The following is a 22426-nucleotide window of genomic DNA, read 5'->3' as shown; positions in this document are numbered from 1 at the left end:
CTCATTAGAAAACCAATCTGGGATTGGGACCATGGCCTAATCTAGACGGGGTTACTCTCCCTCTGAAAAATCAGATTCGTAGTATGGATGATGCTTTTGGATGCAGCACTGCTCCAGGAAAGCCAAGTTACTGTGGTGGTCAGGAATGCCTTTTACCTGCTTTAGCTGGTGTGCCAGCTACACATTTTCTTGGCCACAGTGGTTCATGCTTTACTTACGTCTCAGTTAGACTACTGTAGTGGCCTGTGTGTCGGGCTGCCCTTGACAGTTGTTCAAAACCTGCAACTAGTGTAAAATACAGCAGCCAAACTAGTGTCAGGATTGCATTTTAGAGACCACATAATACGAGTCCTGCAAGAACTGCACTGATCTCCAGTTTGCTTCTGAGCAAAATTCACGGTGCTGGTGGTGATCTTCAAAGCCCTAAACAAGTTGGAGGTAAGATATCTGAAAGACAGCTTTCTCCTATGTAGCCTGCCAGAAATTTGAGATCTTCAGAGGAGGCCCTGTTGTGTGTCCCAACACCCCGTGAAATCAGGTTGGTGGGTGCTCGTAACAAGGCTTTCTCTGAGTAAGCGCCTTGAGTGTGGAATTCCCTACCCAAGGAAGCTAGGTTGGACCCATTGCTTTTAAGCTTCTGGCAGGTAGCTAAAGCAGTGGTGTTCCACTTGGCGTTCAGTGTTTGAAATTGCTGTTTTAACTATTGCAAAACTGGATTCTAGGATTGTATTTAGACTTGCTTTTAGGAGTTATTAAAGTGTATTTTAATCTGTTTTAAAAATGTTTTTATCTTTGTATTGTTTTAATTGGTTTTTATTTGTTCATTGCCTTAGGAGCTCTTGTGGGCTGGGAGGAAATACAAAAATGCTTAAATAAATTAATAGTCCTCCTTGTAAGTGCTACATGGTTTAAGAGCAGTAAACTGATGCAGAGAACCCAGAGATCTCTGAAGGAAAGCTCTGAAATCCATGCCCTATGAGGAGCTCTTTGGGGACCTGGGGATGTTTAGCCTGGAAAAGAGAAGGTTAATATATGATAGCCCTGTTTAAATATTTGATGGGATGTTATAATGAGAATAGAACAAGCTTGTTTTCTGCTCCTTCAGAGGGCATAGAGCAATGGATTCAAACTACAGGAAAAGAGATTCTAACTCAGCATTAGGAAGAACTTCCTGATAGTAAGAACTGTTCGACAGTGAAACACACTCCCTTCGAGGGTGGTGGAGTCTCCTCCTGTGGAGTTTTTTAAACCAAGGCTGGATGGCCATCTGTCGGGATGCTTTGATAGAGTCTTCCTGCATGGCAGGGAATTGGACTGGATGGCCCTTGTGGTCTCTTTCCACTGTATGATTCTATGGCGCACTCCTGGCCTAAATCATGTCACCCTTTTGGGTGCCCACCTTGTGACACTACTACTAAATGCTGCCCTTAAAGGGCACAGTTTGAGGACTCAGCCACTCACTGAGTAGGTTTTCCTTATGGAAAGCAGCAGTGCTCTAAATGATAGCTTACCATTCATCTGTGGCAGCAGACAGTGTTTTACATAGCCAATGTTACCATATTTTGGAAAGCAATAAAAGAGGACACATTTACTGACTACTTCAGATTTTTGATCACTGTGACAATTCACCCTACTTATTCAGTTTGTACACAGAAAACATACAAAGAATAGGTTTAGACTTAAAAGAAGGAGGAGTAAAGATAGGAAGAAGGAACATCAACAATCTAAGATATGTGGATGACATAATATTACTAGCAAAGGTTAAGGAAGGAAGTACAAAAGCAGGTTTGCTGCTGAACATAAGGGAAACAAAAATAATGACCATGGAGGACCTCATAAATTCAGCTTTGACAATGCAGAAATCAAAATTGTTAAAAGATTTCCCATACTTTGGGTCAAACGTTGAACAGAATGGAGGCTGTAGTCTTTGGATCAAACATTGAACAGAATGGAGGCTGTAGATAAGGAGAAGACTAGGAATGGGAAGGGCAGCCATGAAAGAGCTAGAAAAGATTCTAAAGTGCAAAGGTATACAACTGAGCACTTAGAATTATCCAAGCCATTGTATTCCTCTTCATCATGTATGGATGTGAGAGCTGGATCGTGAAGAAAGTTGATAAAATCAATTCATTTGAGATGCGGTGCTGGGGAAAAGTGCTGAAGATACCGTGGACAGCCAAAAAGTCAAACAGTTTCATCCTGGAACAAACCAAGCCTGAAATACCCTTAGAAGCCAAGATGATCAAATTGAAGCCTTTTGTATCATGAGGAGGCACAGCTCACTAGAAAAGACAATAATGCTGGGAAAGGTTCAGGGTAGAAAAAAGAGAGGAAGACCACGGACAAGAAGGATGGACTCAATCAGGGAGATCACAGGCCTGAATCTGCAGGACCTGAGCAGAGACGTTGAGGACAGCAGGGCTTAGAGATGTCTCATTCACAACGTTACCATGAGTTCAGGTCAACTCAAGGGCAGTTAACAACAACAACGACAACTACTATGTTAAATACCCTATAAGCTCCTAGCACCTGTGAAAAGTCACCACTGCTCAAGTGAGTCAGTCCAACAGACAAGACAACCCTTCCTACCAGCTGAACACCATCCCAGCAACAGCAAGGGGCGTCTTTCTCTTCTCCACTGTTTTCCTCCCCAATGGGCATCTCTCTCAGTCCCAGCAACCACAGTGGTGGCTTCAATCTCTGTTCCTCAGAGCTCTACTACCTGATCATCCGCTTCCTCTAACCCAGATCTTGTAAAAGAAAACCCAAATGTTTTTAAAATCACTCAGACAGAAATTTTAGCTCTGAAAGAGGATATGTCCAAGAAATTGGAGGAAGGGAATGTTAGCTCTGGAAAAGAATCAGTGACTTGGAAAATAGGAAATATATGGTAACCCCATACATAGCTGGTTGTCACATGCCACCTTTCAAAGCCACCACTCACCAAAGAAATGAATACACGGAGTGACCAACAGCATTTTCCTTGTCCTCTCTTGTTATAAAAGTTGACAATCAAACAGCATATTCCCATTAGCCTGTACAGATTCACTGCTGCTGTATATCACATTCTCTGTTAAAAGACATTCAGTTGATACTCCCAAGCTCTCCCCCCACATACAAAATTATTACTGGTTAAATTAGAAGATGAAATCAGGGCCTTTCTTTGGTGGTTCCCAAAGATAGAATAAGTGAAATGGAATCTTTTTTAAAAAGACAAGGAACATAGTAAGATGGGTAACAGTAGATTCAAGAGAGAGTTTAGTAAATCTGAGAAATTAGTCATTTTACTGTCTGAAGCAAAGCGGCAGCTGACCACACAAACACATGAAGTCATGATGTATAGTACCCAAAGTCAGCCAAGTTAGTCTGGCTCCTGAGACAGAAAAGTGCCACAACACGTGTGAGGAGTCCATGGCCTACCAGATGATGTTGGATTCCTCATCATCTTTGACCATTGGCTGTGGTGGCTGGTGGGAGTTGGAGTCGAGCTACATTCATTTTCCTTTCCTACAAACACCTCTTCCCATCTGCGAACAGTAATGGGTGAGATAACCAAGGAATTACTGCCTTTCTGCACTATCCCAAATCTACTTCTTGAGGGAGATTTGCCTCACTTTGCCTAGCGGTAGAGCCAGACCATGAAGCAAAGAAAGGCAGAGGCCTATCAGATGAATTAGAAAAAGGGTGCTCTTTTCTTTGCCATGTGTGCTTAAAAAGAGAGAGTACTTGGTGATCAAAGCCCCCACAATTCTGCCAAATAAAAGAGAATGCAAGGTTTATTGTGTGCACAGATCAATGATAGTTGAGAACCAGAGTATCCCCAGTCTTGTCACAGAAGGTCCAAAGTGGATCAAAATGTGGGAAAGACTGTCTAAAACAGTCCCGGTGGCAAAGGCAAATAGTGCCACGCAAGCAGAGGAAAATGAAGTGGATTCCTTCTTAACGAGAATTAGAAAGTGGGGGGAAGTGCCAAACCTTTTATCCTTCCAAAAATGTATAGCAGTCCCATACGTGCACAGTAATGTTGGATACTCCAGGAACGATGGCCAGTGCTAAACACAGTCCCAAGTCTAAGGAATCAGTGATACTGATTGCTCTGGAGTAGCCCTGAAACCAGACATGTCGTGTTTTGGGAAGTGTGCGTAGGGAGGCAGGTTCACCATCTTCAGAGTCTCCATCTTTTCTTCTTGCAGAGGCAAAAAGCAAGGACTATGCCCAACATCTCTGCGAGCACCAACCCTATGGAGACACCAATAATAATGTCAAAATTCTCCTCCATCCATGTATGGACAGCTCTCTCACATCCCTGCTGTCTAACTGGCCAGTCATTCACCGTGATGTTTTGAGAGGCTGCTGCCTTCTCCAAGGGGCAAAAGCCCACTTGTGTCATGGTGCTGTTGTCACAGGAACAGGGGTAGTAGGTCAAGTTTCTCTCCTGAAGGGCCATGTTGACCACCCAATTTTCTGGTCCAGTCCAGCCACAGCAAGAGAAATGGACCTGGACATAGTCCAGCACGGTCTCCAGGCTTTTATTCACTTTATCTGTTGAGTTGTAAGTCTGAAGAAGCTGTGTGAAAGTATCCGATACTTTGGTTCTGAGAGTTGTATCCTGAAAGTACACAAAGAGCCCAGCTGCCATCTGGGCTGCGAAGATGAGCACCAGGCAGATGATATACAGGCCCAAAAAACACTGGATCTCAAATAAAGTGGCTGCACAGCCCAGGAACCCCTTCAGCAATAAAATACCCCCGACTCCAATAAGGACGTAGATGCCCACCTTGATCAAGGGTGAGGAGGCCTGCAGGAACAAGGTGAAGGGGGCTTTCTCAGTCAAGATCCATACCCCACAGCCTACAATCAGAGCTCCCAGGATAAAGAAAATATGATTGAAGAAGAAAAATACGTATGGTGTGATTCTCACACAGCATAAACCCATTCTTTTCTCTTTTTTTCCCCACACCACCTTCTGTTTCTTTTCAGAGCTTGGAAGGTAGAAGATTCAACCGCCCACTCACCCAACGGAACGTGGAAGTTTCTTCCATGTGTTCCATGCCAAGATTGGCAAAGTGTGCCCTGCAGGCTGCATAGCACCTGGTCCAACCTATTTTGCCCCTTTTGGGTAGGCCAATTATATGTACCATTTTAAACTGAACAGTATCATTTTGTTCATATTTCCAGACTGTCCCGTTATTATAATATAAATGTCAGCTTTGTTCCGTTCTCAAGAAAAATGCCCTGTTACATTGTGAAAATGGTTTGAAGATCCCTGTTTTTAAAATCGTGGTTGTCATATGCAAGAAGTCAAGGGTCTGCGTTCCAAACATACTTTAGTTCTCTGAAGATGTCAGCCACAGAGGCTGGCGAAACATCAGGAATAAACTCTTCTAGAACATGGCCACATAGCCTGAAAAACCCACAAAGAAACTATACTTTAGTTCCATTGAAAAGGATAATGTTTCATCTACTGAGGCAGCCATCAACTTCACCAATTGAAAATCTTGTAAATAATTTAGAGTCTGGAACAAGTGAAGCATTTGGAACTACTAAAACAAAATTGTGTCATGGAATGTGAGACGTTTTATGATAAGGTGCTAAAAGAATAAAGTTACTTCATCAGAGAAATGTTCATGGTATCATCGTGGTGAAATACAGTTCCCCTCTACATCTGCCTAAACTTTTGTATGAGTTCTGTCATTGAAGAATAATTGTTAGCTCAATATGTTCATGTAATAAAACCCTTGTTATTGTCTTACTTTTCCATGAATATGGAATATTACATACCCTCATCCCGTTTTTGCCATCCCAATGTCGCATTTTTGTCTCAAGGAAATACAGTTAGCCTACATCTGGGGAGAGAAGGGAGGCCTGTTTTAGGTTCATGGGGGCTTTTTCAAAACAGTCTGGTCGCTTTTGGTTCTTAGAAAAATGGCCCTGATGAGCCTAAAACAAACGCTTTCCTTCCTTAAAATGGAGAAGAATGCTGTACAAGCAAACCTAAGGAGCAAGCATAATTTTCACGCTTGTTCTTTGTATTTCATTCCAGTGTTGTGGCTGTTTTCAATAGCGTATATGAAGATGTTTTGGAACATGGTTCAGACTCTTTTGTACATGTTTAACTTAACTTGAAATCAGCAGGAACTTACAATATTTTCTATAATGAACTGCCCCCCCCCCCCCAACATGTCTCCTCTTCACACAAGGCTTATGGTCACTTTCTGACTTTTACCCCTTCAATGCTCTATTGTGTTCCATAGAGATTGTGATGGGCCATGTTTATTTGGATATTATATATTTTATATAATATAATATATATTATTTCATTATAGGTCAGCTCCCAAACATAGAAATTGTCAACTCCACTTGTAGACCAATAGCTTTTCCATTGTAGCCTGTTCCGGTCACTCTACCCATGTCCTGCATCTGTGATTTGTTGCTCCCCGTACTGTTTTTAATATATAGGAGCACCTTCCTCAACTTGAGGTCTTTTAGATATTTTGGACTTCAGTGCACGGATCCCTCACCATTGGCCTTATCCTTATCTCTGTGACTAATGGGAGCTATCCAAGAGAACTAGTTTGGAGAAGGCTCTTTGGGGAAGTTTATTATGGAGTATCCATAAGTGATATGCTCATTGTCTGAAGTGACATGATCCAGCTTGTTTCCTCAGTTCTGATTTCAGGGTAGTGTTGCCATAATGGAACTGGAAATGACTCCTGTACCTTTACTGGTACACAAGAGGGAATTTCAGCAGGTGTTGCTTGTGACCTGGTTTCATGAGAGTCAACACGTGCTCAAATTTCCAGCTATATACATAATCATTAAATGTACAGGAGCAGTCTCCAGTTTTCACTCTGGCAGCCATATTTGTAGGGATGGTGGGAGCTGCTGTCAGCTGGACACATAAACTGAAGGTCACCACAGACATGCAAAAAAAAAAAAAGGTCAATGAAACCAGATGCTGGGAATGTGTGTTGTTTTTCAAATGCAGCGGAACTGGTACAGCAGGGGTAGGCAACCTTTTTGAGCCGGGGGCTGGGTTGCTGTCCCTCAGACAACTGGGGGGCCGAAGCCAAAAAATAAATAATTAAATATTTTTAAAAAACAATTAATTAAATAAATAAACTGGGACAAATGTAGGACAAATTTTTCAAATGGAGGAACTTTTTTAAAAGAAATGGAGGACACGCAAAAAAATTTGCTGATTTTTAAAAAATGTTAATATAAATGCATGTTTCGGAGGCTTCTATAGACAATTGCCCCCCTTGCCTGCATCCTCCTGATAGGCCAAAGGCTCTGGCAGCAATCGGCAGCAGGACCGGGCTGGGGCCAGTCCCAAGGCCTTGCCAGGCCGCATCCGGCCCGCGGGCCGCAGGTTGCCTACCCCTGTGGTACAGTATCCCTTATCCTGGTAAATGTTTCTCGGCAGTATGCCTCTGAGGAAGGGCTGCCTCTCCTGCACACCCAAAAGCATATGGGAGCCAGAATGAATTTCTTTTTTAGCACTGGGAGTTGTAGTTTAACCCATCAGGAAGTCGGTGGGTTGGGAAAGTTGTTTTGAAAGCTCGACTGGACCATTTATCTCCTAGGTTTTAAAACAGCAATTTTTAAAAATCTGGCAATTGTTCTGTTTTTTTTGCTACTTTTTACCTCCCCTTCTTCCTGCCTCTTCTGTACTTTAATTTTAAGAATTCAAAGATATAGCTATTTACTCTGGAAAATCCGTGTGCAAAGGGATCTCGTGGCACTTTTGAGTTAGTATCAAAGGTGCTACAAAATCTCTTTGTTTACTCTAACTTTTAGAGTAATGTGTCAGTATATTAAATAGACAATATAGGCATAGATGCCCTAATCTGTGGTGTAGTGGTTTGAGTGTTGGACTGGGACTCTAGGGACCAAGTTTCGAATCCCAGCTCGGCCATGTAAACTTACTGGGTGACCTTGGGTAAGTTACATTCTCTCAGCCTCAGAGGATGGCAGTGGCAAACCCCTTCTGAAGAAATTTTCCAAGAAAACCCCATGATAGGTTTGCCTTAGGCTCACCATAAATTGGAAAAGACTTGAAGGCACACAACAAGAACAGCAAATAGACAGATGCATGCTTGTATAATTATTAATTTATTCACTAATTTTTAAATTTGCATGCGATGGGGAAATGTCTTTTTAAGATGATGTATATGAGGGTGGTCTTCTGTTTTGCTTTTTTTTATCCCAGTGTGGGTTGTAGGAAAGGCATCCCTCCTTTGCTGGGCAGATCAAGATATTTTGCTGCCTGAAGTGAAGCAGAAAAAATCCTGCCCCCTTGCACAAGTTAGTTCCAAGTGAAGCACCAGCATTTTCAACTCAGTACTGTACTTGGTATTTTGTTGCCACTAAGATAGAAATGGGAATTGGGTAGATGCTGTTAGACTGCAGCTCCTGATAGTTCTAGCTAGTACAGCCAAAGGTGGAGAATCTGAAAGCTGCACTTCAGCAATACCTGGAGCTGTGCATAGTTTCCATCCCCAAATAAAATCATGTGTGGCCACAGCCTTCTTCACAAATTAGCATTGTTGGTGTGCTATTATAAGCCGGGCAAAACATCAGAGAGTAACATCATACAGGTCTGGTCTCAATTCATGTATTTTGGAAATTGTGTCTCAGTGTTACAGTTGTCAGGCATTTTAAATATACACTAGAAGCTTAGCATTTTGCACAGTCTGAATCTCCCGGAAACCCCCAGGATAGCCCCAGTGGCCAAGATATGATGTGAAACTAAAGAAGGAATGACTGTTAATGTCAGTTTAAGAGAAGTTACAGTTGTAATTACAGTATTGTCTTCCTTTGTGTGTTGTCCCCTATATAGACAAAATAGTAGTACCCACACAGAATTGGGGAGCTTTTTGGTAACCTAAACGAATCACAAGCTTTGCAGAAGTATAAAAACCTAGAAGTTAAGGCAGAATCCTAAAGACAGTCCACTAAAGACTGTGTATGTTCAAAGGTCATGAAATGCTAACTGTGGTGGGAAATTAAATGCAAAGGATAAAGGGATGTTCCGCCCTTCAGCATTTTTTGCCACTTACTATTCTTGTCGTTGTTCCAAAAGGCAGTGACCCAGTGCAAGAGAGAGAAGACAACACTCAACTGGAAACACCTGAGCCAGAAGAGGGAGCAGTGTTTAGAAAAGTAGAAGGAAATTCTATTTGTGCTGATAAGATGGAAGAGATGCCCAGAATCCTTCAAGGTGCAGAAGGTCCCCAGGAAACTGTTCAGGCGAAATCAGTGAAGAAGAATGCATGCAAATGTGTACATTGTGGACAAGGTTTCCATAAGAGGTCACAGTTGGTTATTCATGAAAGGGGTCATGCCAGAGAGAAGCTGTATGCTTGCTCTGAGCGTAGCCAGTGTTTTTCTCCCCATCCAGATCTTCCCAGTGATGAGGCAAGCCATGAAGAGGAGAAACCGTACCAGTGCTTGGATTGTGGGAAAAGTTTCCGTGAAAAAGCATATGTTATTCATCACAAGAGAATCCACACGGGGGAGAGGCCCTACACATGTTCTGAGTGCGGGAAGAGCTTCTTTCGCCGAGGATCCCTCATTTTGCATGAAAGAATGCACACAGGAGAGAAGCTGTACAGATGCCTGGACTGTGGGAAATGCTTCAACCGGAAGCCGCACCTTGTTGTACATAGAAGAATTCACACAGGGGAAAAACCATATGAATGTTCCGATTGTGGGAAGAACTTCACTGTGAAATCTGCTCTTAATGTGCACATGAGGACTCATTCTGAAGAGAAACCCTACCAGTGCTCGGATTGTGGGAAGAGCTTCCGTGAGAAAGGAACCCTCAAAATACACAAGCAAAGCCATACATCAGAGAAACCATTCCAATGTTCTGAGTGTGGGAAGTGTTTCAGTTACAAGGCATCTTTTAGGAGGCACAAGAAGACTCATGCAGTAGGACCAGTCATGAAATCCTATGACTGTCCTGACTGTGGGAAAAGCTTTGGCCGCAAAGATTACCTTATCACACACCAGAGAATCCACACAGGGGAGAAGCCTTACATGTGCTCAGTGTGTGGGAAAAGCTTCAATCATGGTGCAACTCTTGTCACTCATAAGAGGACCCATACGGGAGAGAAGCCTTATGAATGTTCTGAATGTGAGAAAAGCTTCAAGCAGATTTCAGGCCTTATTACACATCGGAGAACTCACACGGGAGAGAAGCCATATGAGTGTCCTGACTGTGGTAAACGCTTTATCCTGAAATCATATCTTGATGTACATAAGAGAATCCATACTGGAGAGAGGCCTTATCAGTGCTCGCACTGTGGGAAGGGATTCTCATGTTCCTCTTATCTTTTGCGGCATGAGAAAACCCACACAGGAGAGCGATTGCACACATGCTCTGACTGTGGGCAAAGCTTCCATTGGAAACGTTCCCTCATCATGCACATGAGAAAACATACAGGGGAGCAGAATCTTCACGAATGCACCATCTGTGGCAAAAGCTTCAGTTGGTCATCAGCCTTGAATGTCCACATGAGAACTCACACAGGGGAGAAACCTTACATGTGTTCCGAATGCGGGAAAACCTTCAGTGGAAAATGGATCCTTATTCAGCACAAGAGGACCCACACAGGTGAAAAACCCTATGACTGTCCCGAGTGTGGGAGAAGCTTCCATGCAAAGTCATCACTCTTTGCACACAAACGAACCCACACAGGAGAAAAGCCACATGAGTGCTCTGAGTGTGGGAAGAGCTACAGCGTGAAAGCCAATTTTGTAGCACACATGAGGACCCACACAGGAGAGAAGCCCTATGACTGCTCTGAGTGTGGGAAAAGTTTCTATAAGAAAGACCGTCTCATGACCCACAAGAGGACCCACACGGGAGAAAAACCCTACCAGTGCTCTGAGTGTGGGAAAGGGTTCAACTGGAAAGTCGGTCTGATCAACCACATGAGGATTCACACTGGGGAGAAGCCATATGCCTGTGCCGAATGTGGGAAGAGCTTCCATAAAAAAGACCACCTTGCTCGGCATGAGATCATCCACACGGGAGAGAAGCCATATGCCTGCTTTGACTGTGGCAAGAGCTTTAATCAGAAAGTTGCCCTGATAGTGCACATGAGGACTCACACAGGAGAGAAGCCGTATAAATGTTCTGAGTGTGGGAAGAGCTTCAGCTGGAAGAAATCCTTGATCACACATAGTGCTGCTCACACAGGGAAGAAACCCTATCAATGCTCCGAATGCACAGAAAGCTTCAGCCGGCGTTCTCAACTGACAGAACATGAAAGTGCTCACACAGGTGAGTAAAGTGATGTGGAAAACTTGGTTCAGAAAGGGGAAAAAAGAGGAGAGGTCTTTGGAGAATGGACCTAGTTCAGCAGGGGGCACCTGCTGTGCATACAGAAGGTTCAGTTCCCAGCATCCACAGTTATAAAGTTCTCTGATAGCAGCAAGGTTGTCACCAGTTCTTTGACTTCCTTAGCAGGGCCCTAGAACCCTGTCAGGGCCAGAGGCTGAGAACATAACTTTTGAGGACAACAGCTCCCATGGTGGGGGCCATATTGACTGGGGGATTCTGGAAAAGGAAAAAAGATTTCTGAGCTCTGGACAGAGCCCACTCTTGGTGCTCATCCTGTAATTCCTCCCAAAGTCAGCCTGAGGCTTGGAGCAGCACTGAGTGGCTGGAGCCTGGCTTCCATTTTAATTATCCATAATGGATCTGATGTACTGTACTGTGAAGTCGAAGGATTTCGTGGTCAGCATCCATGGTTTTTTTGTGGGTCTTTTGGGCTATATGGCCATATTCTAGAAGAGTTTATTCTTGATGTTTCGCGAGCATCTGTGGCTGGCATTATGCTGACAAAATGTCAGGAATAAACTCTTCTAGAACATGGCCACATAACCCAAAAAACCCACAAAAATCTACGATTTGGGGTACTGGGATTCTAAGGCATTGTGGGAAAATGAAATGGTGCACCTCAGTCTTCCAGTGATGCTGGTGGTGGCTGCTGTCACTGACAACAGAGAAGGGAGTCAACTGGAGTGTCCACTAGCTTGCAGGATTTGTCCTGCAGAGAGTAGCAGGGCTTTGAAAGGACTTTAACTCTAAAGTCCATATGTAGCCATTGATCCATACTTTAAGAAAAGCAGCTTAGAGCTCCAGCTGAACCCAACTAAAGGTCAGTCTCGTCCAAATTATTTTTTCTCAATGTCCAGCCAGATGTCTCCAAAAAACCAGGAGCAGAATATGGAGGCATCACACCTTCCCTTTGATCTCTCCACTGCCACAGCAGCAACTGAGGTTGCTCTCTCTTGGTCTGTGCAGATTCTCCCATAGCTATTGTGGTCAGAGATGCTGTAAGATTTCCAGCAATTTAGAAGTCCAGCCATAATGTCAAGCAGACATAGCCCACTCATTTCCATAATAAGTAAATCAGGACCATTATAATGATCTGGTTCTGTGCATAGTTTTACATAAAAGTTTTTTTCTTACATAGTTTTAAAAATTATTTTGAGTCAAGAAATAATATTTCCCCATTGTTCTGGGAAAATGTTTGCGGGGAAGGGAGCAAACTTTTCTTTCTTATGTCCAGGCCTTCCCATCTCTGATCATGACTAGGAGTAAGAGGCAGACCTCCTCTCCATGGATTTGCCTTATGCCCTTCTAGAACTGTCTTTGTTACCATCACTTCATCTTTTTTGCAGTAACCTCCACACATTGACATAATGCTCTGCAGAAGAAACCTTTTCTGTTTGCTCCTTTGAGTCTACAGCCCACTCATTTCATTGGAAGATTGCCAGGTTGTAGACATACATGCATGGAAGAGTGGCGTCTCTCAACCAGTTTCTCCACAGCAGTGAATGGTGTCAGAAACTTCCTATTGTATCCCCAGAAGAATCTATGGTGCATCTGGGTGTGGGTGTGTTTGTTTTAAAGCTAAAATTCACCCCAGGACTGTTTCCTATCTTCTAGGTTTTGTTGCTGTCTCTTCAGAACTCACTGTGGAGGAAATCAGCACAGCTGTGGTAAGGGAGAACTCCTGTGATTTTTTATTTTAATTTTTTTGGCCTTACCAATAGAAAAGGTCTCTTAGGTGCGTTACAGACCGCCTGTTTGGGGCGGCCTGTAACTGGCCCTTTCCCATCTGTATCGGGGCCTCAGCTGCCACAACGGCAGCCTCCAAGGCCCCAATCCGCCGCTTTCCAGGCCGCAGGGAAGCGGCAAAAGGCCAATGGCGGCAGGGAGGAGGAGATCTCCCTTGCGTCCCTGGCGCAGCCGTCTAAAGGCTGCGCCAGGGACGCAAACCTCAGAAGGAGCTCTGTTTTGGAGCTCCTCGCACCGCAGAAAGGGCGCTCTAGGCGCCCTCACGCAGCACAACGACGTCACAACCGCACCGCCTCGTTTGGAGGCGGCTCGGTGATGACGTCATGGCGGCCCCCGTGTAGAACGGGCACCACCATTTTGTTGGGGGCGTCTGGAAGGGACACCCCTTTATAACCCTAGTACGTGCTGAGCACGTACTTTTAGGCACATCTGTAAGGCGCCTTAATAATCTTATGTTGCCTCTTTTTCTGTAACAGAAGAAGAAAACTTCAAATGGTCTGAGAGCTGCCCTGGGTCTTTTTAATTCCAAGGTCCAGGACAAACTGCACCAAACCCAGAAATGCTTTTTTAGAAATCATATGCAAAAATCACTTACAGATTTGGGAATTTTTGCAACCTCCAGGAGATGGGTCGGTGAGGCCAGCACTGTGCTTTGATAGAAAGCAACTCAAGGAATGGAAAAAACACATTCTTCATAATTAAAAAATAGGGAGAGAGGGAGGAGAAAAATTGTGGAGGCTTGTAGGTTGCAAAAGCAGGTTCAGGGGTAACACACCATCTGTGGACCAAATTTTGCCCATCTATAGAATATCCTGGCACATTCCAGATGGGTTGGACTTCAACTTGTCAAGAGCATATTAAAAAATAATAAAATTTTTATTTTTATACCGCCCTTCCATAGATCAGGGCGGTTCACAGCAAATATCAATAAAACACAACATATACATTCAGGTTAAAACAATTACACAACAACAGAATAAAAAACCCCGTTAGCCAGTCCTCTTTGCCACAGAAGAGGAAGGGAGGCCCACTGGACTTTAGTCGGGGAATGCAAGCTGAAATAGAAAGGTTTTTAAGTCCTTTCTAAATTGGGCCAGGGAGGTGGCCGAGCGGAGCTCTGTGGGCAGCGTGTTCCAAAGGGCCGGGGCAGCGATGGAAAATGTCTTCCTCGCAGTGGAGGTCAACCTAGCCCCTGGCACCCTAAGTAGTTGCTGCCCAGATGTTCTGAGGGTGCGGGACGGAATGTACGGGGAGAGGCGTTCCTTCAGGTATCCTGGGCCCAAGCCATTTAGGGCTTTATAGGTCAACACCAACACCTTATATTGTGCCCGGAAGCGAATAGGCAGCCAATGCAGATCTTTAAGCACCGGTGTAATATGGCTGGCCCTGGAAGCATGCTTGCCAGGGATGAGTGGAGTTGCATTCCCAAGACATTTAGAGGGTGCCAGGCTGGGGGTAAGTTGCGTTAGAAGCTCCAGCCAGGGAATTTCAGGCAAGGAGACAGGCGGGAGCAAGGAAGAGAGATCCTATGTCAGTAATCCTATGTTGATTAATTTATTTATTGGATTTATATTCCTCCTTTCTCCCAAAATGGGCTATAAAGCAGCTCAGAAGAAAGTCCCATTGTATTTAATGATGCTTTCTTGCTTGTTAAATTTTGCTTTTCTTTCCCTATTTTTGGCAGTCTATATGAAATCCATCCCAGGGTTCCAGGGAAGGAAAGTAGCCCTGGGAACTACTGAAGTTAGCCATCTGACTTAAGACTAATATTTTAGTCAGTATGCCAGGTCCAAATTCACAGCAGCTTGACATTTCATAAGAGGTGCTGAGGAATAACTGAGGAGAGGGGTTTTATCTTTCAAGGATAGCCATATGACACTGGTGGTTTAACATCTGCACTCATTTCCAGTCCTTTCCAAGTGCAATTCACTTTTAAAAGCTTGAAACTGGCTAGTTTACCTGAACGATTCAGGAAAAAATTATCTGGACCATTTGTCCTGTTCCTCATTTCCACACTGACAGATAGACAGACAAATGGTGGTGGCTGTGCTCAGGGTCCACTTTGTACTTCTTGCCCCAGGTCACTAAATTAAGCCCCATTACTCAATAGCCATCTGAGTTGTTTGGCACAGCAGCACAATACCCACTGGCCTCAATCTTACATCGTCTTGACATATAATTGTTGTAACTATTTCTATGTGGACCTATGCTACATTGAGCTACTTTGCATTAGTTCTTCCTACAGAGGCTACTGAATAATGGGATTTAATTTAGTGACCTGGAGTAGGACAGAATGTACCACTGGATGGTAGTCCAGAGGAAATGCCCCACTGTGTCCAGTAATAACTATACCGCCTTTTAACAGAAAAGTGAAATGTGGCTTTTAATGTTTTCTCGTTCTAATCCTCTTTTTATTGTTCCAGATGAGCTTGGATTGTAATGCAATCATTTTGACCACTGCCGTGTAGAGCGAAATCCCCTGCAAGCTAAACCGGGGTGAGAGGAACAAGACTTAACCATGGTGCTGCAGGCAAGAGCCTTAGGCCAAGGCCCCAGGCATGAAAGGGCAGAAGCAGTAACCTCCCAGACGTTCTCCTGAACTCCCCAGCCATTCTTTTTTTGTTGTTGGAAAGAGTTACATATGCCACACAATGGCTACAGTCCTGTTTGCACACACTTGCATAGTCAGGGGCAACAGGAGAGAGAAGGCTGTGAAGGTTGATTCCATGATGGAAGGCAAATGAAGCATTAGGTATAATAGGTTGTTCAGGCCTGGTAGATTTTGGCTCCCCTATCCCACGACCACAGCAGCCTTGGGAAAAGTGGGGCAGCCAGAACAGTGTGCCTAATAGGATTCCTACCAAACTATTCTGGGCCTCCAAAGCCCCTTCTCTCTGGTGTGGTGGTGGGCACTGTCCCATCACCAGAGGTTAAGTAAAATTCAACTGCCAGCTCAGTCAGCTTCTGTATGTGGAATGAGGGAGCAGCTGCCATCTTGACATCCACATCAGGCTTGTCCTGACTGGGAGAACAGTCTGTTTCAAAAGCTTGTAGAGATTAATCACCTAACCCTCATTGCAGAGCCATTTTCACGCTGATCCCGCCACCAAGAATGCCCTCTGCATGTAAAGGCCACAGGGCCAGATGAAGACATGCCAAAGGCAGGAAAAAACTATGCCAACAATATAGATCTCGTAGCATTACCCTCAAAATTATTTTGGCAGAAATTGTAATGCCTGAAATGGTGTGTCATTATAACAAATTGTAATACAGAGTGAGCCTCCCTTATCCAAAATGCCTGGGACCAGAAGTGTTTGGTTTTCTGTTTGTTTTTTGGATTTTGGAATTCCTGTATTTGTATATACATATATAATGAGATATCCTGGAGATGGGACCCAAGTCTGTATACAAAATTTATTTATGTTTCATATACACCCTATAGACATCACCTGAAGGTAATTTTATACAATATTTAATACGTTTCTGCATGAAACAAAGTTTGTTTGAACCATCAGAAAGGAAAGGTGTCACTATCTCAGCCTCTCATGAGAAAAGGTTTGGTTTTTGAAATATTTTGGAATTCTGGGTAAGGGAGACTCAACCTGTCCTCTGAAATATATTGCTCTCTAACAGATTGGAAGGTTTTTTGTTTTTAAAAAAAAAAGTGTTGGGTTTTGAGGGGAGATATTTTAGTGTTTGTTTGGACACGATCCCTCAAAATTTGACGCCCTTTGCTACAGTTTACTTGGCTTACATACAAATCCAGTGCTGCAAGTGCTGTGATTTTTGTTTTTAACTTTGGGAATTCACACAACTATGAAATGCTGCTGTAGAATGTGCTAGAAATTAGTTTGCTTCAGTTTGTCTGAAAGGATTTTTGCAAATATTTCCAGATCTTGCTTTTTGTAAGCAAGACCCACTTTGAAATGGATCTTTTTGAGGAGACTAATGGTCATTTTACCTTGGGCTTCTTCACAGGATTCTGGAATCCCATCCACTTGTTGAACCTGACGAAAGGCTTTTGCTTAAGCCACTCTAGCAGCATCTCCATCAGCAATGTCAAGTCTGAAATTTGTCCATTTCTGCAACCCAGTTACTTGTCAAAATTAGTGCAATTCCTCCTAAATTATTTTCTCTCAAAATTCCCATTATTCATTGGAAAACTTTCCTTGGATTTTGAGATATATGTATGACTCATTGTCTTCTCTTCCATTTTTTAAGAATATAGACCAGAATAAAATTCATTGGAAATAAGCATTATATCTCTTTGTTTTGTTAAGATGATTTTTTCATGATCACAGGCTGCTGTGGCATTTGTTTTGCCTTACCTACTCTATCTGGGATGTGCATAAACCAGTTGTAACCAATTTTAATTATTTCTGTTATGAGAAAAGAAAAATGAAATCCCTGTGTGTGTGAGAGAGAGAGAGAGAGATTAAAGGGGTTTATTTTAGAATAACTGTCGCTAATTTCCTTAATTTTTCAAAATCATCCTTATACAGTGGACACTTGGGTTTGATTTCCTGTGGATACCAAGATCCATGGATGCTCAAGTCCCATAATATACAATGGGGTACTAAAATGATGTACATTATATAAAATGGCAAAATCAAGGTTTCCTTTTTGGATATAAAAATTTTTTTTCAAGCTGTGCATCATTGGATCTGTGGATGCAGAATCTGTGGCTACGAAGGGCCAACTGTACAGTAATCTAAGGTGGGCATCAAGTTTGCAGAAATCTAACACAGCAGACAGTGAGTACTGATGGGGCTCTGTTTCAACTTTCCAATCCCTCTCCACTAATATTTTCAGGATTGCAAAGGAGGGGGGCTTTAACGTTGGTCTCAAGTGTGATTCTGCTTAGGATCCATGGAGGGGGAGAGTGTGTGTACACATACCCTGGTGTTTGGAGGTCTATAGCATGAACACTTGTGAAACCTTTTAGCTTCAAGTAGGATCTGTGAAGCTAAAAGGTTTCACCAGTGTTCATGCCATAGACCTCCAAACACCAGAGAAGAAAGTTGAAAGAGACCAGCTGAGTATTGATTTATGGGAGCTTTCCCAGGACCTCCCCTCCACCACTAATCTGTGGCCTCTTGGGTCAGAAAGGCTAAGCTCCAGGCACCGTCCAACAGCTGTTGTATTGCTTGGCAAAACCTGTAGTGTAAGGAGATACTGGCCGCTTTTTACACAACATCAAAGAAGATAGTTGTGTAACTATGGGCTATGTTAGTACAGTGGTTCCCAACCTTTGGTCCTTCATTTGTTTTGGACTTCAGATGTCAGAGGCCCCAGTCAACTTGACCAACAGTCAGGAATGATAGGATCTGAAGTCCAATATATCTGGAGGAGCAAAGGTTGGAACCTGTGGACTTGTGTTAAGCCTCATGACTCAAACATTTGTGCTCTCACCCCACCTACTGACAACCCCATTCATTTATAGCCCTATTTATTATTATTATTATTATTATTATTATTAACCTTTATTTATAAAGCGCTGTAAATTTAGTTCTGCACAAACTATTGTCACCTCCAGACCTGCAGGCAATCCTGCTCCTGACTGAAGGCCAATGGCTGAGAAATAAAAAGAAGTAGATTTGGTATCAATATTAGGTAATGGCATGAACTGGTTAGGGGGAGGACAGGCTGCCCTTATATGCAGCAAGCTGTCTTTGATAGCGGCGGCGGCGGCAGTGGTTGCCTTCAAGCATGAATGTCTGTTTCTTTCCTTTGTGTCTGCCTTCTGGGTCATGAGACCACTGATACCTATTCGCTGCAACAAAACTACAACTTCTCCTTCACCCTATGTGGACATTGGCTTAATCGCACTGGGGCTACAAACTCATAATTTTATAGATATCATAGGTGAGGTACAGATTGCCAGAAAGAGGTGACTGGGAGCCGCCTCTCTTTTCTGCGTAGCCACGCCGCAGCAACCAAATTGCTGAGAGCAATGCGGAGAGCAAAGGAGCGCTGAAAAGCGGCTCCTTTTTGTGCCGCCGCAAACTGCCTGCAGTGGAGCGAACACATCGCTGCTGCGCGAGTCCATCTAGACGCTGCGCAGCAGTGATGTCATTGCTACGCACGCCGTGTATATGGCGCCACGCACCGATGATGTCCTGGTGATGTGCTAGGGTTGTGGGGCATCTGGAAAAGGGCTAGCCTGAAGAAGAGCCCTCTCTCCACTCCATCTGCCTTGGTCAAGGCCTCAGAGGGAGAGAATAACCACTGGACCGCATTCCCCTTTCCCACCACCATTCCCTTCTCCTTTTGTGTCGTGTCTTTTAGATTGTAAGCCTGAGGGCAGGGAAACCATCTAATTAAAAATAATACAGTAATTGTAAGCCGCTTTGATAGCCTTTAGGGCTGAAGGGCGGGGTATAAATACCATAAATAAATAAAATAACCCTAGCACGGCGCCAGGACATGCTAAAGGGCCCGTCTGGAAAGGGGCCATAGTTTCCAACTTATGGTGACCCTATGATGAACCCAGTGATGTAGACTTGAATTGACTGAGTCAGACTTCACTTCAATGACTCAACTTGATTTGGCAGTAAATGATGTACTGATCGACTCGACTCAAGACTTGTATATTTTTAGCAACCAACTTATTGGTCTGACTTCATCCAGGAACAGCCAATGTGTTCAGCAATTGGTTTGAAGTGTGGGTTGAGATCTACTCAGCAGCCAATCCCCAATTCACATCGGAAGAGCCTTCAATGAAAAGCTTTAGAAGTGGCCAGAACTAACCCCCAAAAGGATATATGTGACGTACAACACACAGCTGAGCATGAGGCAGTAGGGAGTAAATGTAACACTGAAAAACAATGAAAAATAAAATATTCCGAATACCACCAGGACACTGCAGCTCAAGCATGGAGTCAGTGGGGAATATACCAAAAAGGAAAAGTACAGTAATCTGCCTGGAAGGTGTAGAGCAAAGGCTGAATTGTCACCTCTCAAGGATGTAGTACCTGATTCATATCATAACTCAGTAGAGGGTTGGACTATATGGCCTTTGAGTGTCCTCCCTTCTCTAGGACTCTGTGGAGGATGTCCTTTATGAGACTTGGCTGGATCAGGAGGCATCTAGATCAGGGGTGGACAAAGGGTAGCCCATGAGTCGCACCTGTGGCCCCTGAATCCCAATTTACAGCTCCTGAATCTCCCATGGCAACACCAAAAGGTCCTTTAACCCATTAAAAATTATTTTAATATTTTGCACCACTTTTTGGAATTATTCTTTTGTCTGAAAACCAGCCAAATCGGCTAAAAAATGGCTGCAAGTGCAGCAGTTTATTTCCATTGTTCATGAAACAAAGTGTTTACACTGAACCATCAGCAAGCAAAGGTGTCACTATCTCAGCCACCCATGTGGACAATTTTGGAATATTTCAGAATTCCAGAAAAGTAAAATTCAACCTATATTTGCTCCAGCCTATTTTTCTCCTGTGTGTGTTTTTCTGTGTGCAGTCAAGTGGGAGGTTCGACTGAAGCTTTTCCCACAGTCTGTGCATTTGTATGGCTTTTCGCCTGTATGAGTTCTCCGGTGTGTAATGAAGTAACTTCGGTCATTGAAGCTCTTCCCACACTCAGAGCATTCAAATGGCTTCTCCCCAGTGTGGATCCTCTGGTGGGTGATGAGGGATCCTTTCTGACTGAAGCCTTTCCCACAGTCAGGGCACTTGTGAGGCTTCTCACCCGTGTGGATTTTCTCATGCCTCAGACAGTCAGAGCGGTGCGAGAACCACTTCCCACACTGGGAGCACTTAAACGGTTTTTCTCCAGTGTGGGTCCTTTCATGTCCAACAAGATAAGATCTCTGACTGAACGTTTTCCCGCACTCAGAGCACTCGTATGGTTTCTCTCCTGTGTGAACCCTGTTGTGACACACAAGCTGAGAGCTCGTGCAAAAACCTTTCCCACAATCCGAACACTCATACGGCTTTTCACCAGTGTGGACTCTTTTGTGACTGATAAGCTGCGAGCTGATACCAAAGGCTTTCCCGCAGTCGGAGCATTTGTATGGTTTCTCACCAGTGTGGATTCTGTGGTGTTTGAGGAGGTTGCCTTTCTCTGTAAAGCTCTTTCCGCAGCTTAAACATGTATATGGCTTCTCCCCTGTGTGGACCCGTTTGTGATTGATCAGATGAGTGCTGGCGGCAAAGTGTTTCCCGCAGTCAAAGCATTTGAACGGTTTCTCCATCACAAAGTTTGCCCTCTTGACACTTTCGGCTACTTCTTTCTCTTCAGGAATCTGAAAAAACTTTCCTATGACTTCTTTCAAGGATATTCTGCTGCCATTTACACATGCAGGTGTTTCCAGTGGAATTGTTGCTGCTACCTCCTTTTCCTTGTCCTCTACTTCCAGCTGGTCATTGTCTGGAAAAACAGAAAACTGTAGGATGAGCCAAAATCCCAAATTAAAGGGAGCAGTAACAACAAGCAAAAGAAAACAATTATTTAGTACAAGGGAGAGTAACTGTGGAAGGGAAAGAAGCTGCATTAAGGCCTCCCAAAGAGAGCTTGGATGACTACAGCCCTTGCCACAACCACCAAAAAAAAAAAAAATCAAACTCCTTTGGAGTATAAATTGGCCCAGGGTGAGCTCAAAATATAGTAGAAATGCCTCTAACACTCCCAAGGGTTTCAACCCCCTGTAAGAGATTAGACAAATTTTGCACTGTTTATCAGTGAACTAGCACCCCTAAATGGTTTACAAAGTGTTAGCCAGTTGTCCCCAACAAGCTGGGTTCTCATTTTGCCAGCCTATGAAAGGATGGAAGGCTGAATGGATGTTGGAGCCCTCCTTTAGGATGGAATTTACAACGTTGCAGTACAGGCATTTAAACACTGTGCCACCAGGGCTCCTTAGTGTGTAAACATTTTGTTTGACCCAGTCTGGAGGATTATTTTGCCCTTTCTTGTGTACTTTGCCCATTCCTGCTCTAGACAATGAATTCTTTGTGGAGTTTGCTACCACAAGATATAGTAACAGTTATAACTGGTGGGGAATAGGTGGCCTATCAAGTGCTGATGGGCTGTAAACATGGTCAGCATAGACAACGGTGAAGAATACTGGGAGCTGCAGCCCAGTATTCAAAAGAAAAAGTTAACCTATCAACCATAAATGCAGAACATCCACATTCAGTAGCAATATATCTGAATTTATCAATCATGTTTCATGATGAGCTTATTTTTAGTATATTAGTATATGTTAGCATTTTATAGTGTTGTGTTTTATCATCAGTTTTTGATGATATATGTTTGATGTTCCATTATTATTATTATTATTATTATTATTATTATTATTATTATTATTATTAT

At 43.5% G+C, this 22426-nt stretch overlaps 4 protein-coding genes across 6 annotated transcripts in view; 2 read left to right on the top strand and 2 right to left on the bottom strand.

Annotated features, from left to right (window-relative positions):
• LOC121923605 (peroxynitrite isomerase THAP4-like) overlaps positions 1–2743 on the top strand; it is a 22600-nt gene extending 19857 nt beyond the window's left edge. Inside the window, exon 8 of the mRNA XM_042454161.1 lies at positions 2712–2743. Coding sequence (XP_042310095.1) covers positions 2712–2743 — 32 coding nt within the window. The remainder of the gene's footprint in view (positions 1–2711) is intronic.
• Positions 2744–4165: 1422 nt separating this feature from the next.
• LOC121923597 (CD82 antigen-like) lies at positions 4166–4936 on the bottom strand. Its single transcript, XM_042454151.1, has one exon. It carries the CDS (start codon positions 4934–4936, stop codon positions 4166–4168), a length of 771 nt encoding a protein of 256 aa, XP_042310085.1.
• Positions 4937–8856: 3920 nt separating this feature from the next.
• LOC121921844 (zinc finger protein 260-like) lies at positions 8857–17354 on the top strand. Of its 3 annotated transcripts, XM_042450462.1 has the most exons (5): positions 8857–9190; positions 9404–11293; positions 12968–13020; positions 15523–15595; positions 17078–17354. In XM_042450462.1, exons 1-4 carry the CDS (start codon positions 9013–9015, stop codon positions 15565–15567), a joined length of 2166 nt encoding a protein of 721 aa, XP_042306396.1. In that variant the 5' UTR covers positions 8857–9012; the 3' UTR covers positions 15568–15595; positions 17078–17354. The 3 variants fall into 3 exon arrangements, 2 of the variants coding, with proteins under 2 accessions (XP_042306396.1, XP_042306395.1); XR_006102056.1 differs by having other exon boundaries at positions 8866–11293; positions 15523–15629; XM_042450461.1 differs by having other exon boundaries at positions 8868–11293.
• A 3010-nt stretch (positions 17355–20364) lies between these two features.
• The window catches only part of LOC121923591, a 29185-nt gene continuing 27123 nt past the window's right edge, over positions 20365–22426 (bottom strand). The window contains exon 11 of the mRNA XM_042454145.1: positions 20365–21481. Coding sequence (XP_042310079.1) covers positions 20538–21481 — 944 coding nt within the window. The 3' untranslated portion in view covers positions 20365–20537. The remainder of the gene's footprint in view (positions 21482–22426) is intronic.

The sequence above is a fragment of the Sceloporus undulatus genome, chromosome 2 (genome assembly GCF_019175285.1).
Source record: "Sceloporus undulatus isolate JIND9_A2432 ecotype Alabama chromosome 2, SceUnd_v1.1, whole genome shotgun sequence".
NCBI classification, from domain to species: Eukaryota; Metazoa; Chordata; class Lepidosauria; order Squamata; family Phrynosomatidae; genus Sceloporus; species Sceloporus undulatus.
This window is presented reverse-complemented; position numbering and strand designations above follow the sequence as displayed.